General features: G+C 35.0%; 1 protein-coding gene across 1 annotated transcript in view; it reads left to right on the forward strand.

Moving 5' to 3' along the window:
• The first annotated feature begins 279 nt into the window (after positions 1-279).
• The window catches only part of parp8 (poly (ADP-ribose) polymerase family, member 8), a 199,795-nt gene continuing 180,704 nt past the window's right edge, over positions 280-19,370 (forward strand). Inside the window, exons 1-2 of the mRNA XM_039758496.1 lie at positions 280-1,156; positions 1,762-1,816. Coding sequence (XP_039614430.1) covers positions 1,066-1,156; positions 1,762-1,816 — 146 coding nt within the window. The 5' untranslated portion in view covers positions 280-1,065. The remainder of the gene's footprint in view (positions 1,157-1,761; positions 1,817-19,370) is intronic.

Here is a 19,370-nt window from a genome sequence, read left to right on the forward strand (position 1 = left end):
CTAAAAGGTTTTTAAAGTGCAAAGTATTGCTGCATTGTTGGATTGCTTTAGATTTTTTTTGTGTTTTTTTAAAAAAGAGCATTACCAGCTTTTTAATAAAGAAATAATGATTTCCTGATCATTAATAATTTTAACAAGTTCTATTTATTTAGTCATCATATATAATAAAAAAGGTTCAACAGTATACTAAAATTTGGTGTACAAAAACCCCTTACACGTACCTCAGGTGCAAAGCAATGACGTGAGGCACCTGCAGGCAGCTGTGCTCATTCCCGTGACGTCACGAGACAGTCCCATGTTTAAACTGTGCTGGAGGGCAGGTAGTAAAGCTCCGTTTGGAGAAACACTGTACAAGAAGATAAAAGCCGTTTTCTTCTGCTATACTTGTAATTGGGAAATTGCTGATTCGCTCTGAATGTGGCACGAAAGCGCCGAGCGTCCGATTAGTTTGCAGGAGTGCGCTAAATACGAGAGAAACCCCGCGGTGAGAACGGCCGCTCCGCTGTATGCAGTTCAAAGGGAGACGCGAAGACGAAGCCGACGAAAAGCGCTTCTCGCCGCTTGCAAAGAATCGGATGTGCGAGCATTAGACCCACATCAATGCAAACGACATCTTCTTCTGTATGTTTCCAAATCGCCATTGTTGCGCTTTAGCTGCGTGATACTGAGTGGAGGTTGTGGCTTCCGGTATTGAAAGGACTATCTGTCTGAAATATAGCAGTGCATCGACAGGGAGCAAGCGCCTGCTTTCCCCGATGAACAACGAAATCTGTTGTTTTACGGATAAGAGCAAACCTAGAGTCTCGTAGCATAATTGATTTGACACACCTGGAGGAGCCTACACAAGAATACAATAAGGAGAGCGTCCCGTTTGGAAAAAGCACTGCCTGCGATTGGAGTACAACATCAGCGAGCCTGAACTCATTTATGTCTGTCTGTCCTTCTGTATAAAAATACACATATATCTAGAGAGAAAGAGACAGATCGATAGATAGATCTCCATACTAAGGCACGCATACACGTGCTGTAAATAACACAATAAGACATTTAAGTTGATTTTATTTCATGGGGATGTGTTCACGGCAAGAGAGAATACAAAAAGACGTCGACATTGTAATCCAGAGCTGCAAGGCAGAGAAGAACTGCCCTTTTTCTGGTGAGTTGTACTTTTAAAGCCACGCCACTCGATTGTGTTCATACGAATATGATTTCGTGAGGATGAATATGTAATTTAATGTTTGGATAATTGTATTAATAGACTAATTCATATTAAGGGTTTTCTACCAAGACTTATGTCGTGATAATACTAAGAAAGAATTGCATTATTGCTCTTTTAATACACCGGGTATCTTGTCTTATTTATACGCTGTTTGTCCAGTGTAGTCGATCCCGTTTGTAATTCTTTTATTTCTAATTTGCGTGTCACCAGGTTAATATACGCTGGCATGTTCCAGCACGTTCAAAGCATTTTTAATACTCCGCAAAAGTACACTGTAGGTACCGTGAATAGATGAGCAATAAAAACCAGGGTGAATTAATAGGGCAGAGTTTCCAATTGGATGTCACGTCTGTTATGCGATTGTAGCAGTGGCGGTGGTCAGTGGAAATCCCTTCAGGTGTTTCCATGGAAACTGCACTTGTTGAAAGGGGATTTCCCAGCAGCCGTAGCTGCTGTTACCTTGATTGTTGTGCGGATTTGTAGCCTTGAACTGTTGGCACACAATTATTAAGATTGTACTTTTTGTTTTTCTTTTTCTGCAGATTTTCGATACTCGGACTCCACGTTCACCTTTAGCTGCATAAAAGGCCAGAAAAGGTATTTAAAGCGAAGTACAAAAAATGAATGAATGAATGAATAAATAAATACCTAACCTCAACTGATTTAATAAAAATTAAAAGGGTCGAGAATAATAAAGATTCAGACGGTTGTTTCTCCTTTGTTCAATTGCTTGGTGAACAGTATTGTTTAACAGGTATACACCAGTGTACCTTTTGGGGTTGGAATTGGGGTTCTGTTAAATCTTTATAGGATGGATAGATGTATTGTCTTTATAGCATTTGGTTCTCGGTTCTGTTCTTGACTGGTCATCAGCCTGAATAAAGTTGGCGGCTATTTTGAGTGTTGGTGTTGGATTTCTCATCCAGTACAAAAACAGGCGTAGGATCATTTGATGATTCCAAAATATACCAACATGGGGGACAGTGTGTACTTTCTTAATTGGTGGTCCAACACTTAGTGCTCATTCCTGCCTTGCGGCTTTTAGTTCTAAGACGGCTAACCTCTGAGGAATACTGAAACAGAAAGCAGATTTTCAGAACAGTTGGAATAACAGTGTTTGTAAATCTCATTCCTTTATTCCATGAACTGTGTGTCTGTTTCTAACTTGAGAGGTCATGGTTTATGGGCAAAACTTTTGTTCCTCCTTGTACAGCAGGTTTAGGAAATGGGTACCTTGATAATTCCATTTACAGTATGTTAAATGTTTTCCATTAAATTGAATGAGTAGTGTTGTATTTCAGACTTTAATAACATTTTCTATTTTTCAGGGAATAGCAAGGTATTCTTTCATATTTGCATAAATATGATATTGTCAGTTTGTCCTTGAAGGAAAAATATAAATTGGGTAAATTCAGTTGCTTTGGTCTCACAGTGTATTTATTTTGTTTACAAAATAAAAAAAAAACTCCTCTGATTGATGCAGCCTGCCTTAAATTAACATGCAACTGGCACAAAAAAATGACTGAAAATTAATAAAGGCTAGCTGTGGCCCTTATCAAAGCCTCGTGAGAAGTTCTGGTTTCTGTCGGTTGCAGTAAAACATTTTTAAGTGTTTGGTTTTTCTAGCTAATCAAAAAAGGAAAAAACTAAGGGTGCTTGCCTTTTTTCTGTAATTAACTGTAAGATGTTGTCACCTGTTAAGTTATAAAAGCACGCTTCTTTCTTTTATTTATATATAGTTTATTAAAGTTTTGCTCTGTTAGTTTTTTTTTTAATAGCAAAAAAACAGTTTTATTCTTCAGTTGTCAACTATGCAAAAACTACCAAGAACATGTTCATGGTTTTGTGACACTTATGTGCTGATCAGGTTTTTACTGCTTCTGTTTTGTACTTCCTAATCATATGTTTCCAAGTTAAATATGTGGTTTGTATAACTGACATTATGTTAGATGGTCCATTACAACGTTAAAATAGTTGTGGCAAGAACAGGCCTCTTTACTTAAATGGAAAGAATGCTGTAACATTTTGTTTTACTTTATTTTTATTTTAAAACAGAAGTCTGTTTCTTGGTGATACATTTTCATTTCATTATTAAGTTTAAAAAAAAAAAAAAAGTAATCCTTGGTGAAACAAATTTTAATCTAAAAGCCAAACTGTCCCTTTATGTTTTTTTAATTCATTATTATTTATTTTACAAAAAAAAAAAAACGAAAGCTCTACTCACTTAAAATTGCATCCATTTTCCAACTTATTAATTCAAACCCAGAATCTAATAAAACAGCAAGAGCCATAATGCAGAAACGTACCCTAGGTGGATTGCTGTTTTATTACAACATCAACAGCTACTGTATGTTAAGCAAATGTTTCTTTAGACTATAGCATGTTAGTGAGTGTGCTCTCTTGGAATTCCTGTCTTTGTGTATTTTAGTTGGGATGAGTTTGCAGTTTCTGTTTTGCTTTTGATGGAAGCTTTTAATCACCTTTATCCTGTTGGAGCTCCTTAGTACTAGTAATAATGGAAGTATAGGTGAATTTGTCATTATCTGTTTAAATGATGGTAGACAATTCAGTGTGAATTTATTGGTAAAATGCCCCTAGTTTTCAATTGATGTGTGGTTATATTTTCTTGTTACAAGGTTAGATACAGTACGTTTCAGTTACCCTAACTTGTGTTTAAATCTCTAAGTGATCTGAGTCTTCCCTTCAGTAAAAAAAGTAATGAGCATGAAAAGAATTGAATCAAATTATTATGTATTTCATATTTAATGCATAGATCTGCAGTAAAAGTCATAGAAATATCATTTAACTGTTAAGGGCCATGGAGCGTGATTTATATCTGTTTAACTTTAGTACTGCTTCAGACGTTAGGCACTATTTTAATTACTAATTTTAATGACCTGACATTAAGTTTGTTTTTTTTTTTGATGTCAAAAGATTGTAACTTTTTAAAATTTACACAATGTTCTGTTCTTAATATTATTTTCATAACTATTCTGGTTAGCTAGGCTGATCATGTTTCTGGACCACTTTATTTGCTTGAAATTTAGTTTATGGATTCTTGACTCCAATGATGTAACTGGAACACATAGATTCATGTATTTCAAGAAGACAGTGGTATGTGTTTTTGATTTCCATAACAGATGAGAAATGTCTTTTCACACAAGTAAGTTGTTCTGAATGGAATCAAAATTTTGATGGTCTTTTCACTCAACACTGGGTACTCACTTTTTAAGGAGAGCCAAAAATAAGTTCTGGATGGGTTTGAGTGTAATTTAGCTTTGAAACTGTTGTTGGATGATAGATTGATTAGGGTTTCCTTTTCTTTCATCCTCAATTTGCTATCTTTAGTTTCTGATGAAAATGGGTCCATTGTCTACATATTTCCATTTCTGGGGTCCTCTTATTTTGGGTAATAACAGCCAAAAGATTCTGTGAATGACTTTAAGTGCTGTCAAACAAGAGTTAATACCTGTTGTGGACATTCTCTTCACATACTTGTTAAGATTCTGGAACATTTGCATATCTTCTTCAGCTAATCATGTTTGCCACAGGAATATTTTCTTTTGAAATGCATCCATTTTACCTTGCAATGCGAACATGTTTGTAAGATGTCCTTTGCAAGGATGTATATGTGTTCGGCCTGTTTAAGAAAGAAAAAATATCTGACGGATATGCAAGCTTACCTAACCAATCCTCGTTGGAGAAGAAATCTTGGAACTTTAAATTATTTTGCTGCTGGAAGAATAACTTTACTTCTTCACTCAGGTTGAATAATCAGTTTAGTATTTTGCCTCTCAATAGCCATCTCACCTCAGCGTGAAGAAGATGAGTAATTTGCAAGCCCATTTCTTCACAAGGTCCCTTGAATATTTGAGAACTGAGAGATCTCTGCCAAATTTCATTTACAATTTTAATTACATCAGAGAGTACTTTGTCTAGTTCTGGTGATTATTCTTTTCACCGCAAGTTGCTCACAATGTATAATACAATGAGTAAACAAGATGTCTGTGTGTCCAACATCTTTTACTTTTGTAACAACTCCTGAATGATGCCTGGTCATGATTGTACTTTCTGTGCATATATCAACACATTTATTCCATTCAATACCATGTCTCAGGAAATTAACATCAAACGCATCGAAAATCTTGGAGATGGTTGTTCTACCCGGAAAACTGAATGAATAGAGGAGTTCTTCATTTAACTCTCCTTGGCACTCATACGTCATGAAACAAAGGAGGAGGGCCTTGTCAGTTATGTCTGTTGATTTGTCAAGTTGAACTGAATAAAGCTTTGAATTTTTCACCAATTCAATCACTTGATTTTTCAGTATCTTCGGCCTTATCTTCAATTCTGTGCTTCAGGGTTAGCAGACACAGGAATTACTTTCAGTTTCTGGACAGCCTGTTTCCCCAAAATCTCTTCACAAGCTTGTAACAAGCAAGGCTTAATTAATTCTTCTCCAAATGTATATGTTTTTTCTCATCAAAAAAGAAGCCTTTACTAAGGAATTATCTTTAACAGTGATTTTTGCTAATGAACTTGTTTGCTTTTGTATATTTTCACGCATTCTTTGAAAATATTCAACTGGCTTCTTAGCTAAATCTGGGTGTTCTGACTGCAAGTTCCTGCTGAGTTTTGAAGGTTTAATGGCATCCTTGGATAAACTCTCAGAACACACAACGCAAAGTGGCTGTGGATCCAGCTCACTTCCAGGCTCTTGAATAAAATCAAACTTCAATTAGTCTCCATCATATTTTCTTGAAACTTTAAACTTTTTCCCTCTGCCTCCAGTTCTGTTTTCCTTCCAGGTGCTGTGGAAGCTGTGATTCATTGACCAACTCACATTTACACAAAGTATTACCAAAAAAGTGCAAGATGCTTGGTTGTTTTTTCTCACCCTTTTTTTGATTTGGGGTGTTGTGTTGGTAATTTGTGGTGTATTTTTGTAATTTTGGTTGGTGAAAAATACCTAACCTTGATTTTATTCGGATCTAAAAGCAAACAAGACGCAAGATAGTTATCAAACTTAAGATCTTCGATGCCATTAAATAGAACATTGTATAGATTTAAAATAAAACAATAAAAATATCACTGGTACTTACCTAAGAAGAGTATCGTGAGGAATAAAAACCAGTATTGTGTTACAGACGGCAATTTACTTCATAAATAAGCCCAGCAAAACAATGGGACGAGAACCGATATTCATTGAGCTCTTTGACTGTTGTGATCATGTAACTATAATACTTATGGATCCAGCTTATGTTCAAATGTGGGAGCATTTGGGGCATAAGAGGCAAGGTAACTCAAGAGTTGAGTCTGATAATCGTAAGGAACTTTAACGTTTCTTTAATAAATTTTTATCAGTTTTCATTTTTTCAGTTTTATATAATTGAAATAATGTCCAAATTTCTCTGCAGACCACCAAAATTTTCTTGTGGATATAGTCAGCAGACCAGCGGCTGGCAACCACAGCTTTTTAGAACGAATGATAATTTGATATTGTTATTTTGTTTATAATATTAAAACACCATCAACTTTATTTATCTTTCATTATTTTTTGGAATAGTTACGAAAATGTTTTTGGATAATACTGCGAAACACTGTCTTAGTCTTGTTAAATCAGTTTTAATAGACAGTTATGCCATAGGCGAAGAAATAGTTTCCAGATTATTTCTGCTCAACTGTACTACATTACCCGAAAGATCTTACTATTTAAAGAAAGCCTCTACCAACTCGGGATAATGTACACTAAACGTAAACATAGAAAGATGGGAAGGCACCCCAGATAATAGGATATTAGTGCCAGGTCATGTTTCATACAAGTTGTTGTTGATAGCAATACATTTCTAAGTTCTAATTGCTTAATATATAGAAATATTCTTGTATCATGGAGTGAAAATGAATTTTAACCATGTATCTGCAACCATGATTTGAGTTGTAGGTTATATATGTACATCTACATGAATGTAAATTCTGATTGCTTTAATTTATTTACAAGCTGTGTGTCAAAAGGTTGAAGACATTATTTAATGAAAAATTATTTTGCGTAATGATTTCACATTACATATTACCCACAAAACCTATCCCTGTCAATGTTGGCTGTGTTTCAACTCATCCTCTTTGTACATTTGTAAATTGCTAAAGCTAATGTAACCAAACCTTACATAAACACACATTGGATCCAAAGAATGGTCAAATGTCCGTTGTTCTGTATCATTGATTCCTAATGATACCAGAATTTCCAGAATATGCCATTTTCACTTGAGTAAGCACAATACAAAAATTACTGAAGTCTGAACAAAAGTGAACAGTATATTTTTGTTTTAGTTTTATTTATAAAATCCAATTTTTTTTCTACTTTTTGAGATAAAAATTTAAGTGTGCATTGAGAGGTCTGTGCATGTGTAAAATCCTGTAGACTTTTCTGGGATTGCCTATGACCCATCTACCATTAAAAACCTAGAATGGCGAAGCTACCTTTGGTGTATTATATTGGATTATTTTTATTCTGCACTGCAGAATTCTTTTGCTTGTGAATACTGCTAAAATAGAAATTGCAGAGCAGAAGGTAAAATCATTAAGAATGTGATGGTGATTTTAGGATAGGCTTTTCTAGAGGCATTTGATCAACCTCTCAGATTCTGCACTCCTTTTTAGTCATGTATTGCAGTTTAACTTTGTTTGTGCCTTTTCATCTGCATTTTTAAAATAATCTGGAAGACATCTTATCAATCATTTCATTTACATAAGAAAAACAACTTTTGTCGAAATTTCAGCAAATTTTGCGATTATATGTACAAAATGTAAAGTACATAGAAATTGATACAAGCTTGCTGAATGTTTAAGTTTTAAGGGTGGTACTATAAATAGCAAGACATGGGACTCAGGATTACAAGAATGTTGTACAATATTATAACTGGTTCTGGATCAACCCATAATTCTGTCAACATTTCAGTTCTAGATAAAAATTAGTAGCAAACAAGTAGTAGTAAAATCTGACCTCAAAATCTCTGTCTTACCCAAAAAGCCTCGGAACACATTTATCATAATCTATTAGCAACAAATTATATAACAAAAATGGTAATGGACTTCCTAACTTCTGCATCTTCAATAATGGGAATCAAGGGCCTATTAGATTGGTTAGTGAACCTAAAATGCAAATAATATTATTCAGTTTAACTGACAGTGGGGAACAACTTTATCCAACCAATAATTCCATGTGCTGCTTCTTGCCTACTGCCATTCGACTGTATAATAACTGCTCCCTTCATACTTGTTTTCACCCTACTGAGTTATAGCAGAGCATGTTTCTTTAGGAATAATGCGCAATAGAATGTATGCTAAGTACAATATGGCCAAAAGAGTCTCCATTTCTTTAAATTGTGGAAGGAAATTAATTTATAAGCATACAGTGGAATCAGTACAGACATGTCATTATTTGCATTGCAGATCTGTTTTTCATTTGGTGTATATAGAGGTGGTGTTAGTATCCACTGTGTGATGTTAATAGGAATAATGAAGCCTTTTAGTGAATTTGATCATCTGTGGAAAAAGGACATTCCAGTTATGAAAATACCCTGTATACTTGAAATTTGCAAGCTATGCAGTTTAGGATAGTTTAATGATTGCTACTCATCTTATGAATCTGTATTTTCCATTTTCCGTTATTCCATTGTGCTTAGTCATTGTATGACTGAAATGTTGTGAACTGAATATTGTTCGGTCCACTTATATTTTTTGGTTATGTGTATGTGATGTGACGGACTGTGAAATTGCCATATTGAACTTTTCAACAGTTGTCTGAAATGTGATTGGCCAAATGCTGCTCCATGCAGAGTGTGGTGTTTCGTTTTTCGTTTCTTGTCTTGAAGGGGTTTTGAAAAAATATTCAGTACTTATTTATGTTATATTTAGATTTTTATAGTTTTTTTGGAAATATTCTTTTCTGTAATTTTTTTTTTCTCAGCACCCTAGTAGCTGTTTTAGTGATCTTGTTGGATATAGTGTTTTCAACATTTGTAATATTTGCATTCCATTGTATTAAGGATTGTCAGTTGAACCTATTGCATAATCATGTTTAGTCTTGTACAAGCCACTTTACTGTGTGTACAATATTTATTTGTGACATCACATACATAGTTTTGCATCCACTAAGCACTTGCAGAAAACTGAACTATATTATTAGATAAAAATAAAAATTAAATGTATACTGTATTTTTCATAAGCATTTCTAATGATAAGGTGACATATATTTATTTACTTAGTTCAATTGTATGTTTGGTTTTATTGGTGATTTTTTATATGAAAATATTTAATGTGTAGTAGGTTTCAGAATAGTGGAAGAACCTGTAAAGGAAAATTACTTTAAATAAGCTTTTTTAGTAAAGTTCTAGTCAAACATGCAACTTTCAAATATATAGAAAAGACAATTAGTTAAAGAGACAAAGTAACAGAACTTTTTTTCCCAGATAAGGGTCACAGGATGTCGGAGGTTGTTCTGGAAACTTCAGATGCAACAGGGCTGCTCTGGATAGGGTAGCAGTTAAAGCTCTGGACTTCAGACCACATGTTTGGCCAGTTAATTTACCATCTTTCTTCTATGACTTGCTTATGTGACTGTGAGAAAGTCTTTTAACCTGACAATTTATAAATTGTTAATCAGTATTAAACATAGTATAGCATATCCTCTATCAGGCCTATTTTAGCAGATATGTTATTTTAAGCAAACACATTTTTTAAGCTTCGTCCTATTTGGTTTTGCTAGAGTTAACAGTAGCTTAACAACAACAACAAAAAAAATGCAACATAGAATCTAGTCTTTGTAGTATTGGCTGTGAGTTGACTGTATTCGTTTGTATTAAAGAAAGAAATTTATGTGGCCATAAGGAAAACAAGCTAACAACATGCATGTAGCCTAATATATTCTCAGTAGGGTTTTCAAAAGTATAGAAATATCAAAAAGCATCTTACTTGAATACTAATTTTTCATGGTATCGATTCTGCAGCCTACATTCCAAATGCACTTACTGTTCACCATGTCTAGAGTTGCAGCCCCGTTTCCACTCACTTATAGGTGTTAATGTGGCAACTTCACTGGCCTAGGCATGCTAGTGAAGGCTCCAAATTGACAAAGAGGGCAGTCACAGTTGTGTCTGGAATTACTTAGGCTTTGTGGTAAATGCAGGTGGAAAAACACAAGATACCATTCAAGTCTGTATTCAAAATTTGCTACCGGACAATACCAGCTAAAGGGGTTAACGCAAACAGTTTAATCAAACACTTAAAGGCATTGATGGTAAAAGCCTTTGTGGAGCCTTAGATGGGAGAGTCCCTCTCTGTATTCAGGGCGTACAACCTTAAATTTACCTAAACTGTGCCCACTCAGATGACAGTGGTCTAGGCAGTTGCCTGTTTTACCTAATTGGTTGACAGGCTCTGCTTAAAAGACTGTTGTGCAAGTCAATATACAAATTTTGGGATGTGTCTTATTCCTAAATTATGGAAATATTAATAAATATAAACTTGTAAACTGCTGATTTGAAGCAGAGTTGTGAGATTTTTTTTTTAACAAGTTGAAATTTTTTTTGTAGTCAAATCTTTAAAAAAAAAAAAAAAGAAAGAAAGGAAAATGCCCTTTTCCCTGATATAAGTGCTTATTCAAAGATTTGATTAATTAGATACACCATATTTTGAAAAAGGTTTGAAGAGATGCCCCGAGTGAGAATTAAATTTTTTTCCAATTTCAAATATTGTAGAACATCAGTTACCCACTGACTTTAAAGAGATGGGCTAGGAATCTTCCAGTTGAGCATGATAACTCTATGTGCTGGTAGTGTGGTAAAGGCAATTACAATCAATTTGTCCTTCTTGACCTTTTAAGTGCATCTGGGAGTACACCAAACACAACTGTTAATGGGCTAGGAGCGATTGTGATTGTGTGTCTGATTGGCATTCAAAGACTTTTGTCCTGAATGATCCCAAAATATGTGACCCAGTCAGGCTGGAGCTAGACTGCAATATTCACAGGTTGAATCTTGCCCTGGATACATATTGAACAATTTTAAGCGAGATAAATATGCCAGATAATAGATTTTAAGCTGAATGACTGAATACTTTGCACATATGGAGCTGGAGTATACCTTTTCTGAAATGTTAAGTGAAAGATCCTTTCCCCATCATACTCTGGAATCTTTGAAAGGAAGAGACTTTAAAATGTCTTTATATATTGTTGAGGTACTGTCTGAGTCTTTAAGACTGATCAGTATTGCCTCTGGAATAGAAGTGAGTGGGAAGTGGGGAAAATTGAGCAGGTTCCTTTTGTGATGGTTAAATGTGAGGTGTAATTGTTAATAAGATGTGATATTATATATATATATATGTATATATATATATATATATATATATATATATGATGTATATACAGTATGTATTTATGTGTGTGTATGTGTAAGTTGTTTAATTTTTCCATGCAGATAGCAAAAGTTTCTACAAAATATTTTTATCTACTGTATATTTATTTACTCATGATGTTTACCCCTAAGCATTTAAATTGATCTGTTAAAATAAATGGCAAGGTGTCCAGTCTAATATTGTATGATAGAGTTCCCTGGAAAAAAACACACATTTATTCAAGTTAATTCTGAGCCCAGATATCATTTGAAATTCTTTTAGTGCTTTGAGGACTACTGCTATGGAAGTTTGTGAGTCTGAAATAGCCAGTACTATATCATCTGCATATAATGATATTTTCTGTTCAAGTCCTCCTCTGGTAATCCCCTTTATATTTGATACATTTCAAAAGTGAATGGCCCAGGCCCCTCATGGACCCCGTAATCATCAGAGGTGACTTTGTGCAGAGGGTGCAGACCTATAAATACCTGGGAGTGCAGCTGGATGATAAATTGAACTGGGCTGCCAATACTGATGCTCTGTGTAAGAAAGGACAGAGCCGACTATACTTCCTTAGAAGGCTGGTGTACTTCAACATCTGCAATAAGATGCTGCAGATGTTCTAGCAGACGGTTGTGATGAGCGCCCTCTTCTACGTGGTGGTGTGCTGGGGAGGCAGCATAAAGAAGAGGGATGCCTCACGCCTGGACAAACTGGTGAGGAAGGCAGGCTCTATTGTAGGCACGGAGCTGGACAGTTTGACATCCGTGGCAGAGTGACGGGCGCTGAGCAGGCTCCTGTCAATCATGGAGAATCCACTACATCCACTGAACAGGATCCTCTCCAGACAGAGGAGTAGCTTCAGTGACAGACTGCTGTCACCATCCTGCTCCACTGACAGACTGAGGAGATCGTTCCTCCCCCACACTATGTAACTCTTTAATTCCACCCGGGTCAAACGTTAATATTATACAAAATTATTGTCTGTCTGTTATACCTTCATTGTTATCACTGTTTAATATTGTTTTTTATAAGTATGCTGCTGCTGGAGTATGTGAATTTCCCCTTGGGATTAATAAAATATCTATCTATCTATGGTTTAATGATGGATGGTTGCAAATGGTACTCAACAAGTATGTCCCCTAAGTTCTAGTTTAAACTAGTCTGAAATAATTTTAATACAAACAGAGGGGTTCTGGACTGGTATAAATTAGTTTGCTACATGTACACATGTTTGGGCCAAGGCTAAAATTGTGCAATGTGGTGAATAGGTATTCCCATTCAACCACGTCAAATGCTTTTTCTGCATCCAAAGATAATAAGATCTCTGGTGGATTAGATTTGTGATATTACAGAAGGAAGTACTTCCTTCATCCTTCTAGTTAGAACTTTGGAGAGTATCTAAACATCATTTTTTAAGAAATGAAATTGATCTGTATAGTGCACATTGTAATAAGTCCTTATTTCTCTTATGAAAGATAGAAATTAATGCTTGGCAAAACATTTGTGGTAAAATTGTGTTGTCCCTAGCTTCTATAAATGCTGCTAATAATGGTGGAGCTAATGTATTTGAACATTTCTTTTTTTTTTTTTTTTTATTATAATAAAGTTCCACTGGGTAGCCATCAGGACCTTCTGCGTTTATAGTGTCTAGTAATTCTGAAAGTGTCAGAAGTTTACCCATTTCTTGTTTACTAAGATTATCTAGCTGTGGTATTTGTCTTATCTTCTTTAAACTGAGTAGAATATAAGCACTTATTCTCTAAATTTATGGTTTATATTTTTCTGGCTTGTGGATTTGTTGAGCTAAGATCTTATTACCATTCTTTCAATGTTCATAGTAATGGTGTCTTGATTTAAAGGTGAGCTGTTCTGTTTCTTTTGTTGTCAAAATGCTAAATTCTGATTGCAAAGCCTGTATTTTCCTATGAGGTGCCTCATTTAGAGACCTGGCATATTCTTGGATCTATTCTGGTAATTTGATTGATTAACTCTGATGCCTTCTTGGTTTACAATATATTTTTCTGGGAAAGATATGAAATAATATGTCCTCTTAAAAAGCCTTCAGAGTTTCCTAAAGTATTCCCGCATAGACCACTGAGGATGCATTTGTCTGTAAAAAGTAATCAATTTAAAGGTGAATTCTGTACAGTTCTCATCAGCTAAAAGGTTATGACGGGCACTATGAGTGGAGTGTGTAGGGCATAGACTTAAAACTTAAGCAAAGGTATTGCGTGGTTTCAAACAACAGTTGTAACCTTGATTTCATATTGTTGTATGTTGTGACTAAGGAACCTATTATTATGTTGGCACTTTTAGTTGTTGTGGTAAAAAGGATAAATAAGAAGTAACTTGCTCTGCCCACCTCCAGCTCTATACCATTTTGCCTCCCTCAACTCGCCTCCCACAACTCTTCCCACTGTCTTTCTCTGGCCTGAATATAAATGTCATCCTTATCAAATGAAAAACCCACTGTGCAGTTTTTTTGTCTATACTGTGAAATGCCACAGACTTTTTTTACAAAATCTGCAACCACAAACTGTTAAGAGGATTATTAAAACTTTTAAGTTATGTTGTGCGTTTTGTTGTACTAAATGGTTGTTATTCAAAATCAACAACATTGCACAATAATACAAACAAATTAATTTCTGAAAAAATACCAAAAATGCCTTAAAACCACTCTGTATATATGTATATTTTTCTATATTGTATGATGTTTCTCTGTTTGTTTGTTGGTTTGTTTTATATTTGTTACATTTCATTTTATGTATTATATTAGTAAGTCTTGTATAACTCTTTGCACTTTGTGCTTAACAAGAATTAATTAAAATTAGAAAAGCTGTTTTTTTTTTTTTTTATGGATTTATATGAAAATATTTTCAAAACAGTTTAAAAAGTTTTGTCCACCAGACTGCTCACCCATTGTCTTGTGGAGCTCAACATCATTTTATCTGTTAATACAGTGCTAATAGTCTTGCCTTCCTGCTTCTGATATACTAATGAAGAAATAAATTTATTGAGTATCATACCAATGTTGATTTTTATGTCAGAAAGCAGAAGAGTGAAATGTTTCAGTCTTCTCCAAACCCAGAGAGCTATATAAACATCAACATCTTGTCAGGATCTGATATCATGTATATGTATTAAATCTTGGGAAATTCTTGTTTACTGTTGAAATGGTGTACTGTTTCTGATCTTTTGTTAATCTGGTAAGTTTCTTTACCCAGTATATCCTGTTGTGGTGATGACATCCAAGAATTAATCTTAAACTCCATTTACCGTGTAACTAACAACTCTATTCAGCTCAAAGAATTTGTATGATGAGGTGAGTTTTATATGTAAAGGAAGCGGTTCCTTTTCAATATAAGAGAAACTTAGAGCCTGTTTTCTATCCATCCATTATCCAACCTGCTGTATCCTAACTACAGGGTCACGGGGATCTGCTGGAGCCAATCCTAGCCAACACAGGGCGCAAGGCAGGAAACAAACCCCAGGCAGGGCAGGGTGCCAGCCCACCTTATCACAAATGATTCATCTGAGTAATGAGCCATGAACACAGTACGCATGTGGATATTAAACTGGCTGACCAGAATGTGGCATTTCCTCTGTAGATTTAACATATGCACATTGGTTATACTCATAGGTGCATCTTAATCATAGCATTGTACAAGCCATTCTACCACAGTTTTCCTGTAAAGAAATTCAACATGCATTCAGCATAATATGCACTGACAAAGGTCTGACATGAAGATCTTTGAGTGTGTGTATATATAGTGTATACTTTGTACAGAACTTTCTTTTCACCCCACCTTCCTTTCTTATATGTCTACAATTAAGTCCGTTGACTGAGGAGAAGACTCTGATATTTCACTTATCATTTGGCCCAGAGAGAGAGAGACAGTGCCTTTAGAAATTAGTCTAATTTTATGTGGCAGTATAAAATTACACAATGTTTATAGGCTATAACTACAATTATTATTTAATGTTTATGTTTCTCCAACTGTGCATTAACAAAAACATAAAACATAGCCTTTTTAGAGACAAAGTCTTATGGTAAAAAAAATAATCAATATTGTTAAATGTCATTAATCATAAAATCTTGTAATCAGTCTCATGTTCTACAACACTTTGAATAACGTTCATTGCTAAAATAAAGCATTTTGTAAGACAGTTTACATTCAGGTTATTCACACCTATATGAGTATGTTTGACATCCAATTCCAAAAGCATGGCCATTAATGTGGGGTTGACCCCCAACAACCCTCCGAAAGGTGCTGCTATAGCAGTCTTCCCTCTTCTGGGAAAGCTTTCCAAAAAGTTTTGGAATACATCTGTTGGAGTGTGCCCATTCAGCCAAAAGAACATTTGTGAGGCCAAGTACTGATGTTAAATGAGAGGAGCTGGCATTCCATTTCATCCTAAAGGTGGTCTATAGGGTTAAGGTCAGGACTTGGTGAAGGACAATCACTGTTCACCACACCAGACTGTTCAAAACATGTCTTTATGGGCTTGGCTTTTTGCATGAGTGCACAGTCATGCTCTAACAACAAAGGGCCTTTCCAAAACTATTGCCACAAAGTTGGAAGCACGCAAGCGTCTAAATATGTTGATGTTGTAACATTAAAAGTACCCTTCACTGGAGCCAAGAGACCCAGCCAAAACCTTAAGAAAAGGTAGCATTCTATTGGCATACACCAAACCCAGCTTCGTCCATTAGACTGCCAGATAGTGAAGCATGATTTGTCACTCCAGAGAAAACAACACCAATGCTCTAGAGTCCAATGGCAGCATGCTTTGCACCCCTCCAGCTGACACCTGGCATTGCACATAATGGTCTCAAGTTTGTGTGCAGCTGCTTGGCCATGGAAACCCAATTCATTAAGCTCCTGATGTACACTTCTTGTGCAGATGATGCTTCCAGTGGCAGTTTGGCATTGTAAAATTGATATTTCAAAATGTGTGTTTAAGTCTTTCATACACATTTTCAAGTGGTTAAGTTCAAGGTTTTAAGTGACACCACACAGTTTTACATAATGCCACATATGAAAAGCAATACCCATTTGAAAAAAAAAAAAAATGGTATCCTTGACTAATCAACCAGCCTATTTACCAAAGTTACAAATCTAACTTGATGAGTTAATTGCAGAAGCTGTTCACTTTGTAGGTCTATTATGGATGTAGATATACTGTGTATTTATCATAATTCTGTGTTTTTAAAGATGTTATCAGGGACAATACCATGTGTAAAGCAGCTTGTCAGAGAATTCTAGTTGTATATTATTTACAATGCCCTTTAATTGTTGCAGCCATGTCTCTTTCAAATCTGTTGCTTACTTCTCTTTTGCATTATTTCCATGACGCTGTACCTTTTTTATACTTGTTTTTTTGAAAAATACTTATGTTTAACATTCCAATAACACACTTTTAATTTAAATTGAATGAAATAAGAAAGAACTAGTAAAGAAGATAGTGATTGACAGCCAATGAGTGTGTGTGAAAGAGAGCAAGAGAGAGAGACAGACGGACAGACATGCACTGACTGCTGGCACAAAAACAAAAGAGCACAATGGGATAATATGAGAGAGAGTCAGAACTTTTAGATTGCTTTGTTTCTTTCATTAAATGTGACAGTACTGCAGGATATTTAATTAGTTTGTGTTCAATTTGTTTAATGATGATTTTTTAAGTACCACCTTGACCAGGGCTATTCAGTTGAGACAGATTTTCAAACCAAGAAATTTAGCTGTGCCAGAAATTTTCAGTGGTGTGTAAGCAGCAGGTAATAACAAATTTTTAAATCAACACAATTGAATACATGGAAAAACAAGTAATATTTATTCATTGTTTCCCTTTTAAATGTGGTCACATCTGACACAGACACATCAAAAAGTGCATTAAATAACAATTAAAAAAAGCTATAACTGAACAGAATCTGAGGTAGCAACAATACTTTTTTTCCATTTTTGAAACTAGGGGGGTTTGCCCCCTGCTCGCTTCGCTTGCCAAACCCCATGTTTGGTTTTCCGGATACACACTTAAGATTTTTTTTTCTTTGAATTGTTGCTATTTCATTAGGTTCACTTTTATTTCAGAACTTTGTTAAAAACAATATTTGAAATCTTTTGAGTCCCAACATGCTGAATCTTTTAAATGAGGTTTGTGAGATTTCAAGGTTTGGAATTTCAGCTCAGACAAAATGATCTACAGTACATCATCAGCAGTTATTTATTTTTTTTTTTGCAAAGTAACCAATAAATGCATATGAGGTAAACCCCGTTTTTGAAATTTTCTGGCTTAAACTTCAAAGCCTTACAATATTTACATACTCCTGTCATATCACCTATGTCCGTATATTCGATCTCTATCTGCCTTTTCGTTATTTCTCAGAGTAATAATTTCTCTTTGTTTGTACTGTGATCTTTGCTTTCTTTTTTTTGACACTTTCGTTTTTTTTCTGTTTTCATATTCTGTATCTTGCACTACATCTGTATCTCGCCTACGTTTTTTTTTTACGTCTTTTGAATTCCACTGTTCTCATTATCTCTAACCTGCTCTGCATGTATTTGGCCCCCTTGTTTTTTAACCTCTTTATGACATTTTACTTTTTTTGTACTCTTTGTCTTTTATTTCTGACCTTGCTTTGTCCTGCTTTTTTTTTTTCAATGACACCTGGTCCTTGGTGATTATTTTCTCTTTTTTCGAGTAATAATTTCCATTTGTTGCGCTACTGTGATCTTTACTTTATTTTTTTTTGATACTTTCTAATTTCCGTGCTTTCATATTCTTTAACTTTCTCTGCATTTGCATCGCGCCACTGCTTTCATAATGTCTGACCTGCTCTGCTTGTGTATAGCGCCAACGTTTTTGAACATCTTTATGAAGTTCTACTTTGTCTTTTACTCTTTGTCTTTTAATTCTGAGCCCGATTGGATGTGCTTTTTTTTCCAATTCCACTTGTTCCAGGCTGATTATTACTTTCCTTATTTTCTGAATTTGCACCTAGATTATTCTTTTTCTTTTTTGCATTTTTTTCTCTCCAACGCTTTTGAGTCTCTTTTCTCTGCACTGTTCTTTCTTCTTCTCTTAGTTGTCGACATTTCATCTACAATGTATTGTCCTTGTACACTTTATATGCGCTGAGAGCCCTGGATCTGTGTCTGCTCAAACCCTTTACACGACTGAGTGTTTTGCTGCCAGTGGTCTTATTTAATATTGGTTGTAAGTAGGGCATGTCGTACAAGAATCTCATGTTCTATGGCCCCGCGAGACAGTCCTGGGTCAATCTCTTGGCACAAAGTCTCATATTTAAGGTCCCCGTGAGACGCTCTTTCGTGTCAAAGGTCTTTTAAGTGTCTCATGTCTCATCTCCCTAGTCTTTCTCTCCCAGGATTTTTTTTTATAATAGAGATAAAAAAAATAAACATTTTGGTCATACTGTATCTGATCTGGGCACATCTCAAAATGCATAAATACAAAATACATAAATACTATAAACAATAACATGTGTTTCCCTTTTGAAATTAAATACATATTTTGGTCATATATGACCCAGACACTTCACAAAGTGCATTTAACAGAATAAAAAAGAACTATCAATGTTATCAGTTCTCAAAATAACACACATGAATACAATGTCTTACTGCAAACTGAGGGAACATACTGTAGGTTCATTTTAAATTAACACATGTGTGATTAGCAGTGCCTTTTTTGTAACCAAAAAGGTGGCAGCACTCATATGTTGTGTTTGGATCAAGTTTGAGGT

This window comes from Polypterus senegalus, chromosome 7, assembly GCF_016835505.1.
Source record: "Polypterus senegalus isolate Bchr_013 chromosome 7, ASM1683550v1, whole genome shotgun sequence".
Classification (NCBI taxonomy): domain Eukaryota; kingdom Metazoa; phylum Chordata; class Cladistia; order Polypteriformes; family Polypteridae; genus Polypterus; species Polypterus senegalus.